Source organism: Accipiter gentilis, chromosome 14 (genome assembly GCF_929443795.1).
Source record: "Accipiter gentilis chromosome 14, bAccGen1.1, whole genome shotgun sequence".
NCBI lineage: Eukaryota > Metazoa > Chordata > Aves > Accipitriformes > Accipitridae > Astur > Astur gentilis.
This window is the reverse complement of record NC_064893.1, coordinates 9,477,751-9,490,045: the sequence shown is the minus strand read 5'-3', so window position 1 is coordinate 9,490,045 and position 12,295 is coordinate 9,477,751. Positions and strand designations below refer to the sequence as shown.

At 43.9% G+C, this 12,295-nt stretch overlaps 1 protein-coding gene across 3 annotated transcripts in view; it reads right to left on the bottom strand.

The window, feature by feature from the left end:
- Window positions 1-12,295, bottom strand: part of TMEM108 (transmembrane protein 108) — a 171,836-nt gene that overhangs the window by 17,409 nt on the left and 142,132 nt on the right. Inside the window, exon 1 of one of the 3 annotated variants that reach the window (XM_049817058.1) lies at window positions 1,080-1,491. The exons of the other annotated variants lie outside the window; for them this stretch is intronic. Within the exon in view, the coding sequence (XP_049673015.1) occupies window positions 1,080-1,092 (13 nt within the window). The 5' untranslated portion in view covers window positions 1,093-1,491. Of the gene's footprint in view, window positions 1-1,079; window positions 1,492-12,295 lie in introns of those variants that run through there. 3 annotated transcript variants of the gene reach the window in all.

Here is a 12,295-nt window from a genome sequence, read left to right as displayed (position 1 = left end):
GCTGAAGCCTCTCCATGCTTCCAACAGTTGTGACTTACTAATAGTGAGAGAAGGTTGTGCAAAACCAGTTCAAAGCAACAGCTTTCGTTATTGTTGTAACAAAAGCTTTCTTCATGACACTATTAACTTCTCATGTGTCTCTCAGCAAACCTAAAACGTTACAGGGAGCAAAATGAATCTTTAATAGATGGAAACTGTGCAGAAAGTCTATATTACGACTTTTGTTACAGTCATTTCTTTGTAATCTGTCAAAGCAATATGATTTTCACTCACAACAAAGCAGCCTTTGTACAAACAAAGAGTTAAGCAAATTTCATCTCTGTGATTGGTGGCAGAATGGAGAGAAGAAGTAGGTTACTCTGCACAGAAAATTTCTCTTCCCTGCCTGTCCATCAGTGGCTGTCATGCCAGAACTCCCAGATATTAACTTACAAGTTATTGTCTGTTTTCCCTTGTAAGTATTAGGCAGGGTGATCAACCCTAACTTCAATACACAAGGTATTTGGTAAAATGCAGGGAATGAGACACATGGAGTAACAGCTCTATTTGCAGTAACATAAAACAGCATCAGCAGAAGGTCTGGAAATCACATGTACAAACACAAATTAAGCAGTACTCGCTGACACTCCCTGTGCAACAGTAACGGTAGCTACAGTTTTCATGTGGCAAGATATCCCAGTCCTTTAATGATATAAAAACCTTGCAGAACACTATTACTGCCTCTAAGATGCACTTCCATCACAGACTTCAAGAGAGCGAGCCTGTGAATCAAAATTCATTTCTGGTCCTCCAGGGAGTTAAACAATGGGTGAGACAAATAGGACAGCGTCGTGTAGGCACAGAGCAGGCAGCTCGCAATCCGTTCTCACACTGCACTCACTAGAGACTCACAGACGCTATGGGAATAGGTTCCGTAGAAATGCTTCAGATCCCCGATTCAACTAAATATATACAGACATCCAAGCTGTTGAACCTTGTGAAAAGGCTTACTGACAATCTAGGACAACAGTAATTACTGAGAGGAGGGTAATAACGAGAAGGAGCCTGACTCTAGCTGCTTGTTCAAGGTAATCACTTACCTGAAAATATCATTTGGACTTGTCAGCAGACATCCTCACCTGCTCCCATCACACAGATTTGGAAGCTTCATCCCTCAGTAGAAAAAGGAAAACCACATCTTCTCCCTAACGAGGCAGCTGCTCGCAAGAGTTGCTGTTATTGTTGGAACTGGTTTGGAGGAATGAGGACAGAGACAGCCCAGGCAGGCGTGTCTTGCAGGGCTGTGCAGCGAGAGGGCTCGCTCCTTTATGGAGTGTACCTTTGCAACTGCAAGGCAAGATTACTTACTGAGCCAGTCCCCCTCTCTGCCAGCAGATCGAAGGGCTGCTTGGTATTCCAGCTTGGTTTCCCATCAAGTCCAGATACAGTTTGTCTGACACGGGTCTATTCAGATGCCAGAGGATTGCTGGCAGTTCTCGTTTTCTGGGAACAAAACAGCAACAAGCACCCCAGCTGCACGCCCTTGTGAGGCTGTTCAGTCCCTGTTTCAAGGCAGAGTGCCCTCCCTCCGACGCAGCGTTAGGCTTTTTGTGTGTGTATGGATTTTACAGATCTACCTCCTGCCTCTGTACCTCCACCAGACTTGCCACTTCATTCAATTATGTCTAATGATATTAATATTCCTGTCAGAGGAAAATACGGGGAATGAAATAGTGATCTTCTCTCCTTCTCCTTCTCCGGCATTGAAATGCATGTTCTATATTTTATTTTTTCACTCCTCAGTGGTGACTGGGCAATTTCTACTTTGTAACCATAAAGAAGTCCACAGATCCTGGGATTCCTAGAGTCATAATCCTGCCTCCCTTCTTCCATTTCTTCTTTTTTCTGTTTCTCTCTTTCTCTCTGGCACAGCTGGGTGTCTGGAAGAACACACTGCCCGAAGACCACAAAAATGTGCCCTGTGCAGCCAGCTACCAATCCCTCAAAAGGCCCAGGGAAATGTTAAGAGAGCAACAAGTTAGGGGCTTCTTGAGAGCAGTGCAGGACTCCCCCAGGAGTCAGAGGGCAATCCCCATGGCTCAGTCTTTGATTTAGAGTCTTTGCTGTATCCGGGGCTGCTGCAACAACCTGAGCAGTTAGTTTGTTATATGGGCTCCTCACAAAATTAATTCCTAATATTTTGCTAGAGAAAAGCCAGATCCTTCTTCTCCCTAACCATACGAGGTGAGAACATCTTCTTTTTTTTCAGGCCTTGGATACAAGCACGTTGCAGCCAGACTTCTTTTTTGACACTGTGGCCAAATCAGAAAGGAACGATGCTGTGACAACAGGTTTGGGATTCGGCAGCACTAACAGCTACAGGGCCTCCGACAGTGACCCCAGTGGTGATTTTTGGGGACTGAAGTCCCTATCAGGAGGGCTAGGCAGGTGCATATATTACATCACAAGTATATTTTACCCGTAGTTATACAAGCTCTGTTTTCACAGGCATGATCATTTCATGGAGGACATGGAAAGGCAGAGTACAAATAATAATCTTAGATCTGTTTTTGCATTTTTGCGCTCTCTTGCTGATGCTCCTTTTCTCACTGCCATTTGCAGTTCACTTTTCACCCTTACTGTTTCCAGTCTGAAGGTTTTTCTAAATAAAGATATTTAGTGCATTATTAAAAAAAAAAAAAAATAAAAAAAATCGGTCCTTACAAATATCAGCTTGTTTAGCAGTTTCTAGAACTCAGGGCTGATTAAGAACTTGCTGCTGAAAAAATGATTTAGCATGGAGCTGCAGCTGGCGTAACAAGAGAACCATGCCACGTATTTTAACCTTTGCTGGAGGATTTGCCACATCTGTAAGTAGTAACTCACCACAGATTTCTTCCCTGTGTGCTGTCATGGATGGAAACATACGGCTCAAAACTGCAGAGACCATCGTTTGGAATTTCAGATGAAAACTCTTTATAAGGACAGAGGCTCTGTGCATCCCCTTGTCCAAAACCACATGGAACAAACAAAAATAATTTTAAAAGCACACGAGTGTGTCTTGGTCTGACAGCTCCCCCCTCACACAAAGCTTGTCCAGACCCAGCTTTGCGAAAGCACATCCCTTCCTTTCCAGCCTTTACTTGGCAGCAGTTTTTGTTGGCAGGATGCTGTTGCCAAGGGAGACAGAAAGGATGTGCAGCTGGCTTTTCTTTCACCTGCACTTAGTGCTGCTGATCCTATTTATGTTACTGCAGAACCTTTGGCTTCTAAGAGACCTACCATCAATGTCACCGGACCTTTTGAAGAGTTTTGACAATGACACAAATAGCTGTGGCCTCTGATGGAAAGCTTAAAATAGGATCTTGCCAAAGAGAGGACGTAGCTGGTGTCATGGATGCTGACTCAAGCAAGGGTATCCATTTCACAAGCAGCAATAAGAAGGGGAAAAGGAGGATTCAAAGCCATCTTAAAAAGGTTTCTGAAAACTCCCCAAAACAGTGAGTAACTTCAGATACGCAAAAGTTACATGCTTAGTCTAAGGTAGCTGTGGCTCTGGCAGGCAATCCACAGGTCGACTAATACTCCAGTGAGGCTCCTCTCTTGCCATTAGCAAAAGAGGTCACATGGAGGATGATGAGCTTTAACTAGATGCCCAGCTTTCAGTTGATGAATATTAGGTGAGATGAATCCCACCTCATATCCCTCTCTCTATTTAGACGGCATCATCATAAAGCAAACCAAGGATTTGTTTAGTAAAGGGATAAAGAAAAGTGATGTTTGAAAAGGTGAAATGTAGTCTCTGTATTGCGATACTTTCCAGGAGAGGAAATCCCACTGCTTTGGAGATTCAGAACCAGTTTCTACCGAACACCAGACAACAAGCCTTAGAGAGCAACACTTCACTGGCGTGAAGAGTGGACTAGAGCAGGGCCTGGCAGCCTTTCCATGGTAATGCATTAGGAAGCATTTGTCTTTACCATATTAGAGGGTAAGTGGGCAAGCACTAATTCAGCTGAAGCTAGGAGCTGCTGCCTCTCAAAGAAACAGCAGGCTACCCATCATCTGCGCCTGACCCCTGCAAGGCAAGACGTCTGGCGCCTGCTGAACTGGAAAGCGGCAGGTAGCATGAGGAAGTAGGAGCTGCTTCTTCATGCATAAGCCTTTTTCCAAAAAATCACAGCTCCTAGACCTGCTGCACTCATTTCAGAATCCTCCCACTTGCAGTTGGAGGTAACCAAGTCAGAGGCTTTTGATTCCAGCACCAGATGATATGTCTTTTCCAAACCTAATTTCTTCAGGACTAAGCCTCCAGCTCTAAGTAATTTACACCAACTTACCTATCAATCAAGGACACTTATTCTAGACTCAGGATACTCCTTCATTACAGCACAGTCATTTTTAGCTTGTCTTTTCTAAGGAAACATTTATAGGAACAAGTTGTCTATTCCTCTGTCTGTCTTTCCCAGTAACTTCTGATTCACGGCTGATATCAAATATTGTAACACGCTGTATGACAACTGGCAAGGAGGCAGAGCAGAGCACCCTACTTGTGGATCTCTCTGCTTCGACGATGCAGACCTTTTTTCTCTACTTGCAAAAAGGTACAGAAATGTTGATAACTGCAGGCCGGAAGGTATGTTACAGTTATGCATAGGCTGACTAACTTCTACAAACCCTGAAGGTATTTCAGTCATTTCATCTGTTCACTGAAAGTAATTTGGATGATCTATTACTTATGCCCCCTTCAAATAGATTATTACCTCTAAGTGCCTGGTTATCCTTGTGCTTGATCTCCAATGAGGGCTTGTAATGAGGAGATTGTATTGATTTGTTATGTGAGCAAGTAACACACAATTAGAAAGTAACTATTCTATTTACCTGCAGCAAAGCTTTACTCTGATTTTTTGGCCATTGCCCAGCTGAAGGAAAAGGGACACTGTGCCTCGGAGTGAGTAAATGGTGGGGGAGTGGGAGTGGGGAGGGGGGCTTGTGCGGTTATTCACCATCTCATTTCATCATCTGGGCAAGTGAGAACTAAATGAGGTCAGGATCAAGGGAGTCAGCATTTCCAGTATGGAGGACTGGCTACTGGTTTGGGGGTGCAAAGAGTCAGAACTGAATGGGATAATTCCCAAGGTGGACTTGGGCTATTATAGGCAGTGAGTTTCCATGTCCAGATTTTCTCCTGTGAGCACAGCCCGAGGAGGTAAGGTTACATATAAATCAGCCAGAAAGGCTGTAACGTGCTGCTCCTATTATCTACTGGATTATACAGGGCTAGCAAAGACTCGGGAGTGGATGTAAGGTTGCTAGGGAAAGAAGTGAGCTGTTACTTTTCATTTCTGTTCGTCCTTCCTACAGACTAGTGACAGCTTTCTTTTGGCTTCTGGAACAAAAGTTTGTATTGCCTCTTAGCTGTCCTAAATTGAAAATGGCTTCAGCTAAGGCTGATTTCAGAATAACCTGGATGTTCATCATGGCCCAGCTGCACTGAGCCACATGGGTGCTCCGTGAGCTGCACTTCAAGGAGATCTGCTGATGGGTGCCAGCGAAGCCCCTCCACAGCCTGCAAAAAATGGAGGTGGATGCCTGAAACTCAAGAGTGTCAGGAGTGCATGTTGCATTAGGACATACAAAGATAAAAGGGAAGGATCAAATTCCCTTCTTGAAAATATCAGCTGCTCACTGCAGAGATGAAGAAAGGGGTTTTTGCTCCATTAGGTGAATTGCAAGATTGCACAGGTATTGAGCTATGGATTTTTTGCCATCCTTTGAAGCTGGGTATTGGTCTGGAAGGAATGGTGGTCCAACCTGGTGTTGTAAATTGTATGTTCTTCTAAGTAAGGTCACAGCAGTAGCTGGATATAATTTCTGCTAATGAGAGCAGGACTCTGCTACTTATATTTCACTCAGTGTTACTGCTACTGAATTAGATTCAAGAGGTGGAGATATGCAATATTATACACAAGGAACATAAGGGTGAGATGACATGGTGATACAGCGGTACTTGATTAGTCAAGGGATCAGTAATTCAAGTGGAAATACATATGAAGTTAGGAAGAGGATCTCACTTTATAAAAATATGCTTTATCAACTCTGTGGTTCATTCACTTCTGCAATCATATTTCTTATTCAGCACATATGCAGTTACACAACAAAGTAAAATGTTTCACCTTTTTGTGTGGATAGTCTCTTTATACATGTAAATTTGCATTTTTTTAAAAAAATTCTACTACCAATATGCGTGCACTACTTCAGAATGTTATTTCAAACATCTGTTGGTCTTGCCTTTTCGTAAGAACACATTGCATATCTGAAACATCATTTACATTCAATGGTTTAAGTGTTTATAGTGGACTTAGGTCATTAGAGTTTCATCCTGCCTTAAACGTGACAGGCTGGCACTGTCATATGTGCTTCTTTGCACCGTCAACATAGAATCACTGTTTGGAATAATAGTAATAATGATGAGCATAACCCCTATCGCAGCATGATTCGCACAGTACTTTACAAATAAGATATTTTATTTGTCTCTGCTTTCTGGTTAAACCTGCCACTGCTTACATTCAGGAGAGAATCTACTTCACCCACTCCTGAAATGTCATCACCTCCACACTTAATTTTATTTTGGAAGGGAATTGGACTGACAACCCTAACAACTTCTGATTATTCACAGAGCAGCCCTTGTGCAGGGATTAAATGTACCAGCTTTTCCGTGTTGCCCTGTCAGCACACAGCCCTTCAGGGATCTTCTCTTGATGTGAAAGTTAGCTCAGCCTCAATGTTCATTCATCCTTGACTTCTGTTTTGTTAATACCAGTTATGTTGTTGGTGATACGACGTGGGCATCTTATCTCTCTCCTTCCCCCTCCAGCAGCTACACTGGGATCCTCATGTTATTTCAGTCAGGCTGAAATGCTACACAGTTCCCCAAGCATGGTACTTACTCCTCAGCTACTGCGGGTGGGGGCTGGAGTCAGCAGGCAAACCAGAGAGCGGCTGTTCTCCTGCCTCTCCCTGCACCACCTCCCCTCCAGGAGCACAGCGGCTATGCAGTGCTGCACAGCAACCCCGGACGGCTACCGAGAGCGGGCACCAAGCGCTCGGACACCCTGCCCGTACAGTAAACGTGCAGCCAGGTGTGCCCTGCTGAGAAAGTGTGGTGGGAGCAAAGTCCTGAGGCGCTTGTCCTAATGCTTTGCTGTGTGATGTGTCTCTAGCCCTGGGATCCGACCGCTCTGCTCTTGAAGGCTATTCATTTTTTTTCCTGGTGGAAGTGCAGAAATGCCAGCCGTGTAAGGGGAACATTCGATTTCTGGTAGTTGCAGTGCCTGCCTCAGTGGTAGCGCCTGGCGTCACTGCACTGCCCTTAGTACGTGTGACTGCCTGGGTCCCAGGGAGGGCTTGAGATTTCCTGATGCATCGGCAACCAACTTCAAACACAGCTGTGGGTTGTTGCCTCAGAAACAAAGCAAGTACAAACGTACCCAGTGGTGCGTTTGGAAAGACAGATCCATCTCTGAAATAGCTAATAAAGTGGTTTTACTGCTTACACTGCTCTGATCCAAGCTTTCCTTGGTCTGAACTTAATTTAGTAATATACAAAACATAACCTTGAAACTAGGGCGCAGCAGAGCTAAGGACAAAGAAAGAACTTTGTGTTCAAGCGCTTTGAATGAACTACAATTAAACATCACTCTGGGTCCTCAACAGACAGATGCTGGAAGAGCTGTGTGGCAGTCAGATGTTACATTCCCATGAAATGCAATAATACTACTGACATAAGTGTCTTGTTGTCACACTTTTGCCTTATTACATTTTCCCTTTCCTCTCTCTCTCTTTTTAAGCATTCTCAGCTGTCATTGTACCCAAGCAGTAAAATTATTCCCACAGTAAAGTGCAATATCGGAAAGCAATTCTGTTTGGATACAGAGCACTAAGTGTGGCATATCAGCGTTAAAGCTGCAGGAGAACATTAGTCTTTGCATTAACATTAACTACCATGGCTAAGAGAATATATTAGCAACAGCCTTCGTAAAGGTCAGGACACTGAGAGGAAGGAATATCAAGAAGCATTATACGAAGGACATAATTTTAAGATAAAGTGCTGAGTTTCAGCCCCATTCAATATGAGTTGAAAGGACTGGATGGAAATAAATAATGGAAGGCTTGCCTGAGGGACCAATTCCAGGACCATTGATAGCAGTGTCAGGAAAAGTCCACTGGGACATATGGTGGCTTCTGCCGCACCGGTGTAAATCCAGGACAACTCCTCTGCAATTAGTAAGATTATTCAGCATACAAATAACTCAGAGGAGAACATAGGAAACATTAAAGGAACGAGCAGAAGTAAAACATGGCTGTGAGCTGAAGACCAATGACCAAATGAGAAGTAGGAAATAATCTGAAGACTAATGGCCATTAAGAACTGGAAGGAGTAGTCAAAGGAACAGAGAAGCTCATCTTTTGTTCTCTTCAAATCTGGGTGCTGGGTGGGCCACCTGAAGCCATCACGACAGCTCAGCACAACCGCTGCTTGAGTGCTTAATCCCCCCCGCCTTTACCTGGTTTGTTGGAAATCAGTGTTTCAGTCAAATAGGAGATTTGAATAAAACTCAAGTACTTGCATACCAAAGACATGGAAAACAGCTGCTTGGCCTAAGATTATTCACAAACAATAACTCATATAGAGCAGCTAAACACAAGTTATCTGGCGCAAACCAAGGTCAGTGGCTGAAATGCCTAAGATAACAAGAAACCTGCCTAAGGTTGTATTTGGATGCAGTCAGAATCTGACTTCTCATTTTGGGCTCTGCCTCAGTAAGGCACTGGAGCAAGAGCTGCTTCCATCTGATGTCGGTGGCATCACCCACGTGCCAGAAGCATCACACATGATCAACACTTTACTGAGCTGGGACCAGGGTGGGAGCAGGCAGATAAAGCAGAGGGAGCAGCAAAATCAACATGTACCTCTGCTGTTCCAGGCCTAAAGCACAGAAGATTTTTGAGGGCATGTACAGCATGCAGCTCTTTATGCAGATACATTACTCTCCCATTCTGCCGTGCTTATTTAGTGTATATCTATTCAAAAGTGCCCCTGCTGGGAGCTGTTCCTGCATGCTCATTCACTGTCAATTACATTGCCAGAAACACAGCAGCACCTACAGCAACATTTCTATTGCATTACAAATATTTCCTTAAGATGACCTTGGGTCCGAGGTATTTATCAGGAGAGAAATAAAACTAAAAGAGGAAAAAATGACACAGCAACAATTAGCAACAATTTGTTTGTGAAGGTGGTGTGATTTGAGCTTGCAAATTACAGGCAAACACTTTGCACTTGCTATGGCAATATAAAGCATCTCTTCCTCAGAGCTCCATGTCAACTTCTGCCTCTGTCTAAATTAATGCTTCCAATTAGTCCTGTTTTATTGCGCATCCATCACAGGAGATTCACTTGTTAGGGCTTTGAACAATACAAATCCAGATACTGGTAATTATGAAAAAATACATTTAGCAAGATACAAATGTTTCATATTTATCAGCAGTGCCTTGGGTGCTTTACAGGTTTTTTTTTCTGACACATTTTTAATTTCTACAGTCAGATTCATCTTTGGGTTTAGTAACTAACTGAAATCAAAAGCTGTATAACTCTTCGCACTGGGCTCAGGCTTGGCTACTTCTTTTTTTCAGCATGTCTCTTGAAAAATCATCTAGGTACCATGCATGTGTCTGAGGCAGAGACTGATCTTCCAAGCTACGTGGCACGCACCATGTAAGGGGAAAAAAATATCCAGACTTTTTCCTTGAAATTACATCATACTACCTAACTTATCCAGTGCTGTTTCCAAACTTTCTCTCTTTTTATATGTAAAATCTTTGGCACATGTTAAAAACTTATGTGGAATAGCTTAGAAAGGACTGAAGAGATGGCAAAAGGCAAGAATGTACTTAAGGCATGGACCAAAACTATGGTTCCCTAATAAGCCTGTGGTTTTAAGAGACACATAACTGTCACAATAATTATTTAACTGGGCTAAAACTTTTCAGGTTTGGAGTCAGTCCAGATGTGATATATCCAGAAGACAGGAGGAGAAGGAGCAGTGGAAGGCTAAGCCCTGAACTGAAGCAGAGGACGTGCTCCTCTCTGCTGGCTCACCAGGCTCTCGGGAGCAGTGGGACACAAACACTCTTTCACCGCTGGAGCAGCCGCTCTTGGCACAGCATGATAAAAAAGTGAATACAATGACAACAATTCTTACGAGTTATTTTAAAAGTGATCCCTGAAAACAAAAGAAATGTTTATTTTTTAAAATGAAACATTATGTGGAATTGTTGGAAACCAAAACAACTGACACCACGCTTTAATCTGGGCAGGAGATTTTCACTGGTTCTTTATTGCCCAGTCACCTACACAGTGGCCTGGAGGCATAGGGAGAGCACGACCTCCCTCGACAAGACCCTTCTGATATAAAAGGACTGTCGGCGTAGCACTGACTTAACAGCTCTATCTCGCTGCCTATCACAGACCTTGCTGCGAGTGTGGGACAGGGACGGGGATGAAGAGGCAAGGGTGCAGCTGGGAAGCTCTGCCTCTTGGTTTCTGGAAGAGCAGCCAAAGACACGTGCCCAAGGGCAGGCTGAGTTCACTTCGCAGAGAGCTGCTCTGCTTCATTGCTGCTTGAAAGGGAAGCGTTTTAAATCTTGCTCCCTTGTGGCTCCAGAACAACAATGGTCTAGTGAGAAAGAGAGGGCATCACAAGCTCTGGGGCCAGGCCTCAGGTGCATGTAGCATCAGGGTTTTCCTACTTGCTGCCACACAGGGCCTGGGAGAAAAATCACGGGGAAATCTTAGCAGGGATGAAACCAGCAGGTTGCTGTAGAAATTGTTCTTTAAAATCCTTTAAGTTTTAGTAAAGATTCAGATCTTTTTCTACAACAGGCTAAAATTTGTCCTGTGTGATTCCCCAGAGGCTGTTTAACTCCAGAGCGTGTTAATTTTCCACAAAAGATGGAGGTAAAGAGCCCATGGATCACAGCTCTCCAGCCACACCGATGGATGGATGGACGGACGGACGGATGGATGGATAAAAAGGTTCAGCTGGCTCTTCCTGCAGCAGGGTTTGTGGGGTGAACAGCCCTTCATTTTCGATTCCTGGCCCAGGCAACATGCACACTTGACCATCTTGTAGGCACTTTAGAGCAACGGACCAGACCCTCAGCTCATGCGATTCGTCTCTCCCTAGTGAAACCCAAAAAGCACTGCCAACTTGGAGCCCTCCTGCGGCTGGCTCTGTACCTGGAAAGCTGCAAGGCTAAGTGCACTCTATTTTTTATGACACACTTAAAGCCAGCAGTGCAGACCAAACCCTCCAAAGCTCCAGCCTCATCACTGCAGCACAGTTCGTTAACAGGATCATGTCAGTGCATGCTTCTCCCTACACCTCCCTCCTGAGACAGCGCTGTTGAGCTTCTAGCCTTAAACAAACACGCTGATTGCGAGGGGGAGGAGGAAAGGGAGGACAGAAGGGGAAGGGAGAAACGGAATAATATTTTTAGATGGTAGGACAAAATAACCAATTGTAATCTCCGTCTAAAAAAAAAAAATGAATCACCCATTCATTCATTCACAGGCATGAATATGATCAAACTCACCCTCCACAGAATAAGAGTTACTGATGGCAGTTATGCAAATCCATTCCTAGCAGACTCCTGGCAGTGTACATTTACATGTCTTTCCATGATGCGTGTATGATTATGCTGAAGTCTTCTTGTCCAAAGATGAAATCTCCGGACTGACAAGCCATCCCTTCTGTGTCCCCACAGGTACAGGCATGCTACAGCAGCAGTTGTGGCGGAATAAGGCTGGGCATATCAGTATTATTTCTAATTAACATATACACATATAATTCTAGTTTGTTTTTTGTTCATCCTTTTATCAATAAACAGATTAGAAAAAAATGCAATCTTCTATAGTTTAGGTCTAGGCTCCTCTTCCAGTAAACATATTGAGGTCTTTCATTTGTTGGAAGTTAGAAAAAAATATGGAGACAGGCTGCCCAAGAAAGACAGTACCATGGGTCAGATGGAGCGCGCTGAGGTGGTCTGAAGTGTCCACACAGCGTGGTCTCCACTGGAACAGGAGATGTAAGTCCAGACTCGCAAGGCTCCTTGTTAGTCTCTGTTACAGACCTTGGGCAAAATCGTCTCATATGGAGGCATCATTTCGACATACGGCAAAATCTCCTACCATGTATGCATGGCATACAGCTTATGAAGATAAAACCCATTTAGAAGGAAGCCTGCTCCTGCA